General features: G+C 45.0%; 1 protein-coding gene across 11 annotated transcripts in view; it reads left to right on the top strand.

The window, feature by feature from the left end:
- The window catches only part of MTSS1 (MTSS1, I-BAR domain containing), a 119,532-nt gene that overhangs the window by 76,427 nt on the left and 26,323 nt on the right, over positions 1–16,782 (top strand). For all 11 annotated transcript variants that reach the window (XM_021385676.1, XM_021385678.1, XM_021385670.1 and 8 more), the window contains 3 exons: positions 10,151–10,235; positions 11,503–11,594; positions 13,276–13,350. In XM_021385676.1, coding sequence (XP_021241351.1) covers positions 10,151–10,235; positions 11,503–11,594; positions 13,276–13,350 — 252 coding nt within the window. The remainder of the gene's footprint in view (positions 1–10,150; positions 10,236–11,502; positions 11,595–13,275; positions 13,351–16,782) is intronic.

Genomic DNA, 16,782 nt, shown 5'->3' with positions numbered 1-16,782 from the left:
CCCTTTCTGAGCACTTTTCTCTAAACTTGTGATTTATATGCTAGTCCTGTGCATTGCGGTGCTTAAAGCCTAGGTCAGAGATCCTTCATGCAGCCTTGACACTTCCTTTTGTCTTTAATAGATGCATTAATAACAATAGATCGCAGCTGACTGTGTGTTGTAGGTGAGGGTTGATGAGGTCTGCTCAGAGGAACAAGGGAGCAGCAGAGCATGTGAGAAGCTGGGGGCTAAGATGGATTTCCTGTACTACCAGAGGTGGCAAATGACCAGATGCATGCTTCTGTACTCTTAGGGTAAAATCAGCCTCACCTTAAAGCACTGTGAATTCATTTTTTGAGATAATGCAAAGAAACATAAATATGCATAGGTGCGTTAGAACAAGTTAGCACCTGGGCTGTCTGTGTTTTGCAGGTGAGTTTTAAGTGGTTGTGTGTTATTTTAATAATTCCACCAGTGTCTTTTTTTCCAAATTGGGCTGTGATAGTGCTGTTTTATGTACTTAAGGTGGATGTTTGAATTCCTTTGGCTTCAAAGCTTTTACTTTGATAAAACACTTTCCACTTGAGTTTACAGTGTTACATGAATGGAGCGGTGTGTGGGGAGCATGGAAAAGCATAGTTCTGGAATAGAATTATTAAGGTTGGAAAAGACCTCTAGTCCAACCATCAACCCATCCCCACCATGCTCACTAAATCACAGCCATCAGTGCTACATCTCCATGTTTCCTGAACACCTCCAGTGACGGTGACTCCACTACTTCCCCAGGCAGCTCATTCCAGTGCACTACCACTCTTTCTGAGAAGCTGAAACAGTGAACTCTGGACTTCAGTAAGGATAAGTAAGGGTAATGGGACTATTCAGCAGGTGAGAGAGGAGCCCAGGTATCTCCACCCCAGCGATGCTCGCAGCCGCCAGAGGCTGGGTGAGTCCCCCCCAGGAGCCTCATCGAAACTGCTTCACACTGAGTGGAACTCCTGAGCTCTCTTCCAGCTCTTTTATGTTTCTGTGTTTTGTTGTTTTGTTTGGTTCTTTTTTGCATGAGATACTGTAAGGAAGGACCATTACCCAAATGCAGTATTTGGTGGAGAACAACAGAGGACCTTGGACTTTCCTGCAGTGTCTCATTGTATGTTGTCTTTTCCATTGCCTCAAACCTTGATTTCCTGAAGCTTCTTGCAGTTGCTTTTATGGAGGGTGATATTTTCAACCTTACCCTTCTTGCGCACATCTTCCAGACGTGGCGTGTATCACATATGTGTGTGTTGCAGTAGGAAAGCACAGCAGAGTGATGTGCATCTGCTGTCCTGGGGTCGGGGACGTCTTTGCTACGGTCCAGCGGGGCCTCTTAAGGAGAAGAAATGCAGTTGCTCTGTCCTCGCAGACAGAGATCAGCACGAGCTTGAGCTCTGCATGCCAGTCAGCATTGCCAAGTGTCTTGCTGCACACCAGAGTGCCGTGCTTGTAATGCTGTACAACTTTGCAGCTTCATTTGATCTTTTCTACAAGATGTTCTTGTTTCTTTTTGCACATCAAAGAACTCAGGAAGCTTTTCTCCTGCTGTATTCTTCATGGTTTAAGCAGGCACACTTGAGGTTCAGCGTGACAGCCTGGATTATTTGGAAGGATTTGGAGGATAAGCAGCAGTTTGCCTACAGAGCGTGCAAATCTGTGTGCTCACAGCAGCTGGAGATGTAGGAAGTGTGGCACTGTTTGTGAGTGGTCTCACCCAACCTGCCTGCAGCGTGGCTGCGGTGTGGGGCTGGCACCACTGTTGCCATGTACAGGAGAAAGTGCCAATACATTGTCTGAATTCCAAACTGGGAACTCAGACTTCACTGTCATTCTGAGTGTGCGTTTGTTGAGTTTATGGCCGAAAGTGCAGAGTTCTACTTTCTCTGTCTTGAGATGACTCTCCTTTCACTGTAACAGGTGGGATATTACACTTGTTGGTGTCTTTTTTAAGCAAGTTAAGTTTTGTGTATGACTTTCCCTTGTACTGCAGGCTCAAGCAGCCAGCTGGCATCAGAGCCATGCAGTGCTGCTCTCCCTTGCTTTTGCAAAAGTAGAATCGTTAAGGCTGGAAAAGACCACTAAGATTATCTAGTCCAATGGTCAGCCCACCACCATGCCCACCAAACCATGTCCCTCAGTGCCACATCTCCACGGTTCTTGAGCACCTCCAGGGATGGGGATTCCACCACATTCCTGAGCGGCCTGTGCCAATGCATTAACTCTCTTTCTGAGAAGAATTTTTTCTTAATATCCAACCTGAACCTCCCATTATAATGAATAAGGCTGAGGTAGCTAAAGTTGAATACAAGCGTGATGCTGCCAAAATTAGAAGGGCGTGACAGTGAGGTTAGAACTATCTGCATGAGGGTTGCCATGATGGGCAGCACAACAACTGTCTTTTAACATGGCACTGGGCAAAATGAGTCTTGGAGCAATCTGGGTAATGGCAGCCACCCACATCCTGGGCTCTTGTCCTCCCGTTATCTGCCGTGTGGTTACAGTGGTAGGCAGCTCCTCCCTGGTCCTGCTGGTTTGTCTCCTGTGTTTTAGAGGAAAAGTCTGGGAAGATGGTGTGTTTGTAATCTCCTCTTCTACTAAGCTGTGCTGAAACGAATGTGGAGACACTAAATAAATTGTGAGGGATAAAGTTGAGTCAGGAGTATTTCTGTGTGTATTTGAGACAATTGTAAAATGGCCTTTGGAGCACACAGGGCATGCTCCATGAGAAAGCACGAGAAGGAGAATTTAGTGCCTTCAGAACACCAGCCCCTTACCTGCCAGCTAACACTGGGTACTGCTCGGAGCTGGCTGGTGGGAGGGAAAGCAGCACGAAGTTGGGGCACAGGCTTCTGTGCTGGCTTGGGTGTCCAGCGAGTCCTTTGCTGGCTTCATGGGACTGAGACACTACAGGCCTTCTCTGAACTTCCTGAGCTGATAGTGTCTTAAGGTAGCTTGAAATGATTTTTTTTTGCCTCCCCCTGGCCCTCCACGATCTTCCCCTCCATTCACTGAGGTTTGCTCTGCTGAAGAAGTGGCAGCATGTAAAAATAGCACCGCCTTATTCTGCAGATCTGCTTGCTTTGGGGTTTCGGTTAGATCTGCTGACTTGGATTTAAAAATAATTCTTCTGCTTTTTGCACCTGCTTGTCCTGGTTGTGCTTGATTTTGTGTTTTGGAAGCAGCAGCTGCTTGGGTGCAGCTGAAATCCTCGCTGGACTGCAGTCAGCAGTGCAGGTGGGGAGAGACCTGAGAGAAGGACTCTGGAGCCGGAGGTGTTTGTTGGGCTGGCAAATGTTGCACTGCTGTTCTACGAGGAGTAGAAGTACTTGCAGGCTTCCCACAGTCCCTGTGGAAGCTGCAGGTTGAGAGCTGAGCGCGGTGCTAGGCGTGCGGTGGAATTGCACTTGGTGTTCTAACCCATTTGCTGTAAGTGTATTATCCCTTTCCCTCATTGAATGTTGCTGGAGTTTAATCAGATTACACTGCAGTTCATAGCGTTAGACAAAATAAAGAGCTGTATTTCAGAACATAGGGATCTTGAATGACTGCCTTCTTCACACATTGGGCTGACATTAAATGCTCATTTAGAGTCAGATTCATGAAGGTACTGAGGTCAGTGGCTCTGATTATCTAAATAGATTTCAGCCATCATCTTTTGAGCATCTGGAGCATGCAGTGAACACGTTCCCGGGTGCAGCAAGCAGCCATGGATGGAGCCTTCTTTCACATACAGCCCAGCCTCTGCTGGCCTGGCTGCTGGGATGGGCGGGGAGCACTCCAAAGCAGCACACAAGCTATGGTCCCGTGTTCTTCAGCTTTCTTAAGCAATCAGTGGATGTAGTGCTCGGAGCAAAGCATTCGGGTCTGCTCACGTTAAGATCATTCGAGTTACCTAGCTATTCATAGGCTGTTCATAGAATAACTTCAGAAACACACTGAACCATCCATTTGAAAGGAAATGAGGAAAACGTATGGACAGTAACAGTGGGAACAACTTCTGTGTGAGTGTGCGTGTTGACCAGACCCTGTCAGTTTTGCTAAAGAAAATTATTTGTACTCTAAAGGGTAGATGTAAATAATAGTCCTTGGAAAACACAAGTGTGGTATTTGCTGTCCTCAGCAAATCTCTTTCTAATGATGCTTTATTTTCATGGCATTAAAACCTTGATGTGGAAGTTTGTGTTTTAATAAAAACTAGCAACAGGAATCTAGCAGGAGAGATGGATTTCTTGCTAGAAGGCTCCAGAAGTAAGGGGCTGCCTGTGCTGGCAGCAGTGCTTACGGAGGGGATGTGGGGGACCAAGCTGCAGCAGTACTTCTGGCACAAACGTGCTCTGTTCTCTTGTTTTTGTTACTGAGCTCTTTTGGATGGACTTGCACTGCTCTCCAATGTGATGTCACAATTCAGTGAGGGATTTTGCTTCTTAGAAGCTTGTGAGTCAGTGACAGACTTGTGATTTTCTCCAAACTGAAATCAAGACCTTCTGCAGTAATTTGACGTGAACCTTTCCAACGCCTTTCCAGCCACCTGTATGTGCACTGTGCCCTTTTTAAAAGCAGAGGGTAACACATGAGCTTCTCTGCATGCCCTGAGGGCTGACTGAGCCCAAATTGTCCAAGGATGAGAGCAGGGCTGGTTCATGACCGTATTTAATGTGTCTGATGGACTGAGAGCAGCCCATGTGTCGAACTCAGCACGCCTGCATGGAATTCTGACCCTGTGTGTCTGATGGCAGCCCTCATGTTGGCTCCCGTGGGGCTGGGGCTTTGCCCTCTGCTCTGCTCGGAGAACAGCCAGGGTAAGCAGAAATGCTGCTGAGCAGAGGAATAAGCTAGATCACAAGGAGTCATAAGAGCTTTTGTGCACATTCTGTAACATACTGACTGAACATGGTCATGGGCTGTTATAAGAACTTCCTGAAGCTGGTGGTTGCTGGAGCAGACTGTGCTGGGGAGATTCCTTCTCCCTTTGCTTGTTCTGTACTGCCTGAAGCCTCTTCTTCCTCCTTTAAAATCAATGCAAAAGCAGTTTAAGGTCCTGCTAGTCTCATCTGTGAATGAATACTACTGCCTTCTGCACAAGAGAAAATAAACCACCTAATGCATTTTCTTCTTGGGATTGTCTGTGTTCCATGGAGTTCTAGCTACCATGGCAAGTTCATGTCGGGCTTCTATCAATGTTTTCCAGATAGCCTACCCAAACGGGCTATCAGCTGAAGTCTCTAAAGCATTCCAAGCAGTCTGTTCCTTGTAATGTCATCAGGAGGTGTGCACAGTGGTCTGGCAGAGTTGTTCACTTTTATCAAATTTCATTAATCTAAAATACTGAGGTTACTTTGACCTTGAATCTACATTTGTGGATCCAGCATTCTCTGAAAGATGTCGGAATTTAAGTTTGTTTTTTTTTTTAAATACATCAGGAAATGGTTTTTAGCTGGTTCTGAGCGGGAACTTTCGGAGACTTTTCCAAGTGCTGCTCAGAAGGGCTTGTCATAGCTGTAGGAATAAGGATGTCCTGTTTTGTTTTCCTGGGTGGCCAATGCTGAACAGCATCACTCTGCTGTCCACAGTTCTTGATGTGTTTTTCCAACTCACGAGCCTTACCTGGAAGCCACTGACTCAATGAAACATGAAGTGCTACCATAGCTCCAGTTGTAGGTTTCTGCCCCCTGTGCCGGTCATTTTTAGGCAATAGCCCTCCTTTTCCCTGCCTGCTGTGACACCCTGGCACCGATCCCAACATCCTTACGTATCATTGAGGCATGTACATAAGCAGTTGTGCAAGATCAAGGTCCATGCCCTGTGCAATCAGTGATGGAAGCTCCTGAATCTTCTAACAGCTTGGGTTTGGATAAGGGTTGAGTAATGACCATTAGCTTTGGTGTCCTGCTGTTATCATCCTGTCATAGCCTCCATGTTCAGAGCTGTATTTAATAATCCAGCCTGTGTTCAGCTCCTGCTTTAATCTTAATGGAAGCCTCTTCTGATAACTTAGAAGTTACAGAAGTATTACACTCGTTTTTCATCGTTTTAGGAAAGAGGGAAGTTGTGGCACGTTTGGACTCTACCCTTGGAGATAAAGATGAGCTGGTCAATAGGTCAGGGCCTTGGAGGCGCTCCCTGACAGGCCGCCCTCCCGTGAGCTCTGGGCCTGCTCAGAGAAGCAAGATAAGAGCTCGATTGTAGGGAGCTGTGTGGAGCGCTCAGAGTCTGTGCACACAGCTGCACATTTCATCAAATAATCATTTCCTTGATCTATGATCATTATTAAGTAGAAACATAATGGCTCCAATAAAACAATTGAGTCTCTTCCCTACGGTCTCTTCCTGTTGGCTCTCTGCGATGTTGAATGACAAGCAAGCGTCAAAGAAAATCATTTATGCCATTATAGTGGCCTCATTGTAGTGTTGTGGTCCATAGGCTTTCATTTAATTATCTAACATGGAAAGTTTTTTGGTCTTTCACAGGATTAGACACGAGAGGGGAGAGCCAAAGCACATTTGCCTTGCAGAGCCCCCATTTACTTACAAGAAAACAAGTCTGATGTTATCACCCACTTTCTGATCAAATTTGGCAGGAGCATTTCATTAAGCCACTTTCTCTGAGTGGGAAATCTGATGAATATGGCTCTGATCTTCAGTTTCAAAGTATTACATTACACGTTCCCAAGCATTGTTTGCCTTAATGGATGCATTATTGTAGTATGGCAGAGAAGTAGGTAATTCATAGCCCCACTTTATAAGTAGAGAGCCCAAGGCACAGTAGTTTAACTTGCATAACTGCAGGGCAGTGTGCAGAGCCGAGTTCACCCACCCAGCATTGTCCTGGGTTGATGACAAATTTGTTAAACTAGGTTCTGCAGTTATCTTCAGGAAATCAGAGCTGCTGGGGAATGTCCCAACTTTCTGCCAGGGACACGCTTGTAAGTGGGGGGCAGATGGCAGTACTTCCAGCTCTGGCGCTCTGCTGCTTCTTTCAGATGCTCTTTTTGCCACTGAGTCACGATAGCACTGAAAAGTGAGTTATCTCCTCATGGTTTGCTGCCCCATCCTGCCTATTTCATGGCCCTGTGCTAAACAAAGTGGGCAACTGGTCACTTCTGGAGCCAGTCTTTCTGAAAAGATAAACCTTAAAAACATTCGGAGGCTGAGGCAAATTTCTTCTGGTTCTGGCATAGCCCAGTGCAATACACTTATTCCTAGATTTTACAAGTTCTTTTATCTTGTACTAAACTGTGTATCTGCTATAAAGAGTTGTGCACATCAGTGGTGCACAAGGTTGGCACTACAGTGTGCATGCTGGCAGCCCTTCTGTCCTGTGAGTAAACCTCTGCCGTAACACAGAGTGATTATTTATATAAAGCATTTTCATTTGTGTAGATGATAGAGTTTGGAACAGTGAGGTAAAGCTCAGATGATGTTGAAATGGTTTACTATGGAGAGACAGAGCAGTGTGGTTCAGACATGGCAGTCAGTGGGCAAGTGCTGTCCTTGCTCAGTCTGGGACTGTTTTTTAACCAAGGGTTGCTCAAAGTGCTCCAAAGTGCAGCTTGTGGTGGTGCATCTGAGGAATGGAGACCTTCAAATGCTGCTGCTGGACATTCAGAACCCTACCAGAGCTGTATCTGTAAGCTCCGGACTGCTGCACCTTGGGGAAGTCTGCAGGGATGTGGTTCCAGCCTCTGCTGACCCAAAGAGTGTGCCTGAATTGAAAACCCCCTTCCCTATTCCCAAGGTTCTATCTCCTGTACTTAATTAAACTTCCATAATATTATCTCTTTCAGGCTGGGCCAGGCTCTGAGCACCCTGATCTAGCTGTAAATGTCCCTGTTCATTGCAGGGGAATTGGACTAGGTGACATTTAAAGGTCCCTTCCAACTCAAACGATTCTATGATTCTAAGTGGGAATTGGCCATGCAAAGTGGCCCAGTTTTGGCATCCCATGCTGAGCAGAGCCCCGTTTCCCTCATTGCAGCACGGAGCGGCCTGGCCTCGCTGTTCATCAGCTGCTTGTCAGAGGAGTAGCAACAAAGCTGGCCACTGTCTGCACCAAACAGCGCTGCAATTGTGGGGACAAGAGCCTGGGTACAGCCCTTTACAAGGTCCCATGACAGGAGGAGCACGGAACAGCAAGGGTGGGTCTGGAAAGCCTCTGTAGGGGATGTGCCTTCTCTGCAAGCATCACATTGATAATTTGTGGGTGGTGGTGGTTTTTAGCAAGCACCTCTACCAGCATATAGACCGAGTCCTGCACTGCTGGTTTGCTGACCCTGCTGGTCCTGTCCCGCTTGCACTGCTTGAACGGATGTATTTATACATTGGTTATTTGTGTTTCAGTTAAAAATGTGTTACCTTGCAGTTTAATATTAATAGTAACTGACCCCCATTTCCTAGTCTCTAAAATATATGGTGCCTTATTTCCTGTTTATTATTCTAAAATGACTCTTCCTTTTCTCATATAGTGGGCTGAGGAAAGCAGTGTCAATTAAACATAGTCAATCTTTCATATTAAAGGGCTTCAGTGAGTTCTTCAGCATGAATCTTCCTGCCTCCTGCTTGACCTTGATCGAGCATTGCTCTACCTATGGCCCTGGGAGTTTTGAGGTCATTTCTCAGCTCATTTTGCTCCATCTCTGTTGTTCTGCCCCATTAGCCTCTAATTTCCATTGACGTGCCTGTGTCTCCAGAAGAATGCCCGCCTTTCAGGACCGAGATGCTCTTCTCATTTCAGACATTGTCCTGTTCCTCCAGTTGCTTTCTCTCCATTTGTTCTTTCTCCATCTTCTGTGCTGCTTTTTGGGCACCAGTGTCTATGGCAGCTTGTGCTTTCCTGTGCAGCATCACTGGAAGGACGCAGGGCCAGGCTGGGGCAGCGAGCCTGCAGCTCTGCACTGTTACCAAACCATATTTCAAAACACTATGAAAATATGAGTAACTGGGAAAGTAGCAAAAAAGGTTTTCTGTTTATCTTTTAGGACAATGGAAAATACTGAATAGCCACAATTTGTTCCAGTTACTGTCTTTGTTCCAGAGCCATTTTGTGGGCATGAGATTTAGTTCAGTAGGAACGCAGGAAGATGGTGACTTCTGTTTTCGTGCTTTAAAAAAATAAATAAAATGGTTAAAGTTACCAAGTCTCTGTCCTAGAAAAATATTTGTTACTTGTACCATTTTTAGCAACAAAAGGGCAAAACCTAAGAAAGATATTTTACTGTATAGTACAAGCCCGTGTTTATTTTAAAAATCAAATTAGACTTTCAAATAGTTGTTGCTACCTTGACTGTTCCACAGATTATTACAATCTGAAAAAAACTTTTTATGGATATTAATGTTTGTATCCTGAGAGCAGTAGATTTTGTTTGCAAATAGCGACTAAGCCATTATCAAAACTAATGCTAACCAAGACAAAAAAATGCAGAATTGAATATGCTGTTCAGAGTTGGCAGTGCTGCTTCGAGTGGGAAATGGAGGGATGTGTGCTTTTGAAAGGGAAAACTATTGAGGAAGACTTGATAGAAGTAATTAATTCTTGCTGTTGTGCAGTTGTTAGAAACTGAGATGACTGAGGGCATAGAACAAATAGTGCCATCTTCTGGCAGTGTGATGGAGAAATGTGTGATCTGAGATGGCAGGTGTGTGACACGCTTGTGGTTGGGTCCGTGATAGATGAGGGAATTTGTAGGACTGGTTGCATATTCTGTTGGGTCTGAGGGGTCTAGATATGAGAAAACTTGATCGAGTCCACTGAGTTTATCTCCACAATGTGGAATATTGCTAAAATATTTCACCTTGCTGCGGGTGCCCACTTTGTTGCCAGTGTGGCATCTCAATCCCTTCTCTTTTAATTATTCTGCCAAAGAGTAAGTCCTGATGGCATGAAAAGCTGTTGGGAAGAACTGCTTTAGTCTTGCTTAACTGTTTAGATCTGGTATCTGGATGAACAAAAATTAATCTCTTCCCAAGGTGGTAAATACCCCTGAGAACTGCCCGGCTAACGCAGCCTGGTCGATGTTATAGCTATTACAAATCTGTTGTTCAGTTGCTCTGGAAGAGTCAGCACATGTTATCTGGCTGGCATGGCTGCATGGCGGGGGGGGATTTGTGTCAGCGCCTCACCTTCCTTGGGTTTTGTTTTTCAGGTGGCACCAGAGAAATTGGCTCTGCTCTAACCAGGATGTGCATGAGGCACAGGAGTATAGAGTCCAAACTCCGACAGTTCTCCAGGTGAGTGGCTCTGCACCTGGCCCAAAGCTCTACATTCCACTTCCCTTCGCTCCCAGATTACACGTGCAGTACAGGCATCCCTTCCAGTGGGGAACACAAAAAGCTGTGCACCAGCATTGGCACTCCAGCTCATCTCTGCCCCCGTCACTAAGAACAGCATGTATTTTCTCTCCCTCAGCACACTAGGTGTTGAAAAAGCTGGGAAAGGCAGGATGCCACTGTGTGTTCTGCAGGCTGGGCTCTAAATGCTGCTGGTTTGCACTGTTGCTCGCCGCTGAGCAGGTGGCTGCTGGTGTGACCAACCTGTCTTTGTTTCAGATCTTGAAACTTTGTCACTAGGTTTTGAAGTAGCCACAAATGTGCTGCTGCTGCTGCCCTGAGAGCCTCAACAGTTTTCTGCAAAGAAAGAAATTTTCATCAAACAAATATAGAAAAGGCGAATTCCCTAATTCCCTTTTTGCAATTAGACTGTAGAGGTAACGGAAGAGGATGAACTCAGCTGCAGGCTGGGCTATACATAAACAACCTACTTCTGTAGTAGAGAGCAGTTTGCACATGGTGCCCTTTTAACCAGAGACTTAAAAAGACGTATTTGACCTGAAGTGAACTAAGATGCTGCTTTACCATTTGCCTGATGACTAGGAATGGATTTTCCTTATAAAATAAAGGTATTTATGAAATTGGCCGAGGAGAGAACTTTTGTCTCTGGTTACCCGAGTGTTAGCTACTTAAATAATTTGATCCCAATGTGATCAGCTAGGGGAGCATTGCTAGTGCTGTACCAGTGGCTCTGCTGCAAGAGGTGAGGCACATGGGTAGGCAGGATTTTGTTTCTTTCTACAGCTGCTCTGTCTTCTTGCGCATATATACGTGCTATTTGATTTTACAGTCGTCATGGCTGCATGAAACTTCTCAATGTCGGGGGTATCCATTCAGGCTGCATTGTGTGTGACAGATGAGCAGCATCTAACTGTTTCCATTGCCCCTGTTTCAGATTGCTCCTCTGGTTTACGCTGTGTTCCTCATTGTCCTCAACTTCCTCGCAGTAATTCTGGTTATCCTGTGGTGTGAATTCTTTTTAATCCAGTCCTTTTGCTTTCTCCTACTTAAACATTCATATGTTCTGGTATTTACATTGTGACACTGGTAGCTGTCAAGCTGTCACAGCAAAAGTAAAAATACTCCAGTATTGACCTTGGCTGTCTCTTATAAGAATAGGGGCATCTGCAGGATTTGATTGCTCTTTGTGTTTTTTCAACAAAATTAGTGCTTTAATTGACTGTCTGATAAACCCACTTCAAGAACAGATGGAAGAGTGGAAGAAAGTGGCCAATCAACTGGATAAAGACCATGCAAAAGGTAGTTACAGAGGAAGAATTCTTTAATAGGAGTAAGATTGTAATACCCGTTTTTCTCCCTCTTTTTATGTTTGTAGTGGGAAACTGAATGATGTACTTAGATATGTATAGCAGCTTTTCTCCTCTAAAACACTCCCTCCCAAAGTGCGTAACCAATTTTAACCCTTGTATATACATTTTGACATTTAATTTTTCAGGACTGCAAAGGATGGGTTGTTTTTTTACACTGGTAAGCATTCGTTAGGTTTAACTCTGCACTCCTGTTGCATATTGTCCTGTAGTGCTGAGGACTGGCCACATCTATCTTTCTGAAGCCCCAGGGTGTCATTAAAAGCTAACTGTAAGATCATGTTATGTCTCAGCCATAGCCCTGTAAAACATTCAGCATCGTTACTTTTTATCTGCTGCAATCCAGAAATGTGCACCCAGGGAACTGGAAAGCTGTGTCATTGGACATGAGATGCTCAGAACTGCAGTGCTGGGGACCACTCCAGAGGCTTTCCTGGGGGAATGAGCAGGAGGCTGTGGTATATTGCACAGCAGGAGTGTGTTGGTAGACACCTTCGGCTTTGCAAAACTTGTACCGGGGAACAGTGGCCCTCTAACACAAGTGCTGAAAGCAAGTTACAATCTTGAAATGAAAGAGTTTTACTATGCCTGAAAGAAGCAGCATCACCATGATTTATAGTGGGGACAGGAGAACTGATGGCAGGGAGTGTGCTCAGCCCTTAGAAGAGGATTTACCTCTTGCTCCACTGTTACTGTGGTCAAATAAAAGCAATTATATCAGTAGCGCTTAAAGAAATCCCTAGCTTGTGCTCCAGAGCATTAAGGAGTGAGTGAGTAGGAGGGAAGAATCACTTGAGATCCTACAAGTAGGGGTGACTCACTCACCAAAGCAGCAGTGAGATCTGGGGGTTAGTGGGTAGACGTGGGTGCTTGGGGTGCAGTTGGAACCTGTAAAGTTCCTGTACCTGCTTCTGTTTTTTCACCTATAGAAGAGTAGTAGCATTGGCCACCTTTGTTAGGAGGCGTATGTATATAGATGCATACATGCCATTTATCTTTTTTTCTTTTTAAGTATCCGTTTTAATATTTGGTACGTTTGGTGGGCCTGGACTAGAGGTGGAATATTTTCTTCTGGGATTTTAATTCTCCTGGGGTTTGCAGCTCATCTGAAAATGAGGACAGCAGCAGTGTGCTCTACTTCATGAGGAAGAGCTGGCAGTGTGACCCTTCCTCGGGCAAAGTTTTAGCACCCTCTCCCTCTGCCTGGCTTTCATGCTGGGTAGAGATCGTAGGATATTTTCTGCCTTGCCCTTTCTGGATACTTGTTTGTGAACTCAGATGTTTTGAGAAACCTGTCATCTCTGTTTTCCATTCCTGAGAGAGAATGAGTGTCTGAACTGAGAAGCACTCTAATTTTGTACCGTGTTCTCAGTTGTTATTTCTGTAAAGGTTTTGTTTGTTTGAGAAAGATCTGGTATGTGAATGTGCACACACCCAAAAATGTTATATTAAGACAAACATATAGGCACTGCAAAATGCGAGTTTTGAGCTGCTTTGATTAATAGTAGCTATCCTCTTGAAATTTGTAATCTAATGTCGTAAATATTGCCTTTTCTGTGAAAAGCGTCCATTCTAACATCAAATGTGTTGATACAGAGGCTGTGTTTTTTTAGAGTACAAAAAAGCCCGCCAAGAGATAAAAAAGAAGTCGTCTGATACACTGAAGCTACAGAAGAAAGCAAAGAAAGGTAACTTGCTCTATACGTGTACTGTTAACCTCTGTGCTGTGCCCATTGACAAAGATTGAGCAGCAATAGGACTCTGTTGTAACAATGCAGTCCTCTGTAATGTATTCCTGGTATGTACTTGAACACCAGGGTACAATTACTATGTGTCATTTAAATCATATTCTGAAACTGCTCTCTACTGTTCTTACACAAAAGCCTTAAACCTGTTTGTACAAAGTCAATCATGTTTTAAAATAGAGCTTTTGCTGCAAACTTACTTCTGTTAAGAACATTGACATTGGAACGTGACTTGTGCAGATACCTGTAAAATTTTCTGGAATCTTTTGGAATAATATAAAAATGCCATTATGTAAATGTTCTGTAGCTATTAACTTTCTTACCGTTCTCCCTTTCCACCACCTTTTTTTTCTTAGCAGCCTATAATCTCCTAAATCTTGCATTATTTCTCAGAGTGTGAGAAGGTGGTACGGGCTGTTGTTGGGTGGGGGGCACTTGGCAACCGTAGAAAACTAAAGATGAGTAAGAAAAGAAAGGGAGTTCTCCACAAAGGCAATCTGTCTTAGCTGAGTCTCCTGCTCTTAGTGCTCTCTCACCACCATCTTGCCATCAGAGTTACATCATCACGTTAGCTGAAACATGCATCACCTTGATACCTGCAGCAGAGCCATTGCTGAGGGCTTTACTTAGCAAAGTGCAGACCCCACCAGGCTTTGTAAAAATGACACGGAGCTTGTGTAGAAGCAGACTTTCTCATTCCCTTCCCTGGCACTGGGAAGGAAGTGTGCTTTGAACAGCTCTCAGCCTGCAGGTTGCAACTTGCGCAGTCCCTCCTGCCTGAAAACTGCCAGCAGAGATGAGCAAAGCAAATACCGGGGTGGGAGTTATTTGAGCTTATTTAATTCTGTGAGTTTAGGTCTTTTCATGCATTATCCAGAGTAGGTGAGCTGTCTCTAACGGTCCTTCCCAATAAGTGAGTCAATAATTATGCTAGCAAGGAGCCACAAGACTGGAAAACCCTTGAATTTTAGCTGTCTGGGTAGAGGGATGAGGGAGGAGGGGAGAGTTGGAAGCCAGCATGTACCTCTAGGCGCTGTGTGTCTGTCTGTCTCTGGAAAAGTTCAGTGGTCTAAATCAGATTGGTCATCTTCAGGGGGACGTGATTTTTGTGGTTTTATTTTTGGGTGATGTGTAAACTTGTTTCTCGTTTTGTGTGCTGAGTTGTCTGACTACAGACCCAAAGCTTTAGAGGGTCTGTGATATTCCTTCCGTTTCTTTTCCTTTCTTTTCCTTTCTGTACCTTTTTCTAGTTTCGTCACTTGTTGCTCATGTGTGGTAGGAGCAGCCTTTCAACACGTGGCAGGTGAGAACTGAGAAAAGTATGCCTCCGATCTGGGGAGAAGGAGCTGTTTTTTTGAACCTGTTCCATGAGCTGACAGTTCCTAGCTCCATCCCCTTTGTAGCCTACTTAGTAGAGTAAAGCTGTCTGCATTTTTGGAGAAGGAAACAGCACTTTCTGGGTTCCTATCTCCCTCCAGAAATGCGTGTCGTGTCTGGTGAAGAGGAGGTCAGCACACAAGTGTCTTGTCCTCCTTCAGAATTAAGTATTTTTGAGCAGGGAGTGGAACAGCCCTCATTCTGCTGTCACTTTTATAGCAGCCACGCTGTGATTAACCCTAAAGCTGGGTTAGAAACTGGTCACAGGGAACAGCATATGGGGAAGATAGAAGCAACGGAGGCTCCTGCGTAGCCAGTGCAAGGGCAGGGAGGATCTGCCATAATCCTGGGAAGCTGTGAGTTGTAAATGGCTGCTCTCATGGCCCCAAGATGGAGAGAAGCAGAGAGATGTGAGGGTTCATAGGGACATGACGATGCCCCAATCTGCCACCCCACAGGCTCCTCGCACAGCTGAATATAGAAGAAAGACCAGAAAATCAAGTACATTTTCCCCTCTTTGCCTTTTCGATCCCTACTTTGAAGGAATAGGGTATCGGTCTGAGTGCATTGTGAAATGTTGTTGTGCAGAGTTCTCTGTGCTGTGTGTCCCCCCACCCTGGCAGGTCTGTTCGATGTGCTGCGTTGTGGAACATGTTGCTCCTGCTGTCACTGAGGCACAAACATAGTCAAGAAGGGGTTTATTTCTGAAATGATAAAGCTGTAGGAGTTTGTTCTAGGTCACAAATGGAGTTTAAACTATGGGCAGGGATCCCTCAGGTGAAACCATCTTGGCAGGCGCATGGCTCAGTACGTGGACATCCTCCTGTGCCAGCAGTTCTGTCTCCTTGCTGCTCAGACTTTGTTGTTGTTCTCTTCTTCCTCAAGTAGGACCTGTCCCTTTCATATTTTATGTAAAGTCACTGACTCGCCTATGGGAACTCTAAAACTTGAAATTCATTCCCTTCCTAGTGCTTGGAAGAGTATTTCTGAGTTAGCTTTGTGATTGTGGGCAAGTGAGATGTTTGCTGAATTATGGATTTGCTTAAAATACTGTGCATGCTACTAAAAATGTCTTTGAGGCTTTTTCTGCTGTGACTGGATGCAAAAGTGGTTCTCTTCTGCTCTGGGCAGTTACAGAAGTAGGAGCTCAGATGTAATCCTGTACTTTCTTCATTCATGTCGTGGCAGCGGTGTCCTCTCCCTGCAGTCTCCCTCCCGTAGCTGAGCGCTGCTGCATGCATGGAGCTCCTTGTCCTTGCCTGCATCCTAGAGACTTTTGGGAGAGGACCTGGGCTGCATGGCTTGTCCTAGCAGGATCTCTGTGAGTTGGGCACCTTGGCAATAAGGGGCTGAGTGTGTTTGGGTTTGCCTGCTCTCTGGCTTCTGCATGGTCTCTCTGTTCTGGTTCCATGCAGCCAAGTTGAAAGTTCAGGCCTGGTGTTTAAGAGCATGTATTAGAAATTATGTTTGCACAGCAGTTGTGTTAATTGCAGTAAAGGTGTTTCCAAAGCTTGACGTGATGAGGAAAACACCAAGCTCTCCAATCAAAACAAACCCATGTTGGAGTATATCTGATAAAATGACAAATCCGTGTGTAAATGAAGGTCTTGGGATTTTGAAAGACCTTGCAGGGCTAATTTTCATTCTTTTTGTTGTCTTTGACTATGAAAAAAAGTAAAACCCTATGTAGTCTGAATAAGCTCCTGGTGCACGCCGCCAGGTCCCTGCAGTCCCCGTAGGCGTCATCGTCCTCCCCGCAGTGCATCCTTTCCTCCTTCCGAAGGCAACAAGGCCAGTTGGGCCTGTTGCCCACCCCAGCACTGAAATTAGCTCTCATCTAAACAGCCGAATCTACACAGTGTGTGGAACTGCATACATTTCTTAAATTGCTCTTTATTTTCAGGCAAACGTTGGACATCAGAAGTCAGCCCAGCTAACCTGAGTCAGCAGTATAATTATGTATATATTTGCAATAAATTCCATGTTTAGGTTTCTGCT

This window comes from Numida meleagris, chromosome 2 (genome assembly GCF_002078875.1).
Source record: "Numida meleagris isolate 19003 breed g44 Domestic line chromosome 2, NumMel1.0, whole genome shotgun sequence".
Classification (NCBI taxonomy): Eukaryota; Metazoa; Chordata; class Aves; order Galliformes; family Numididae; genus Numida; species Numida meleagris.
This window is presented reverse-complemented; position numbering and strand designations above follow the sequence as displayed.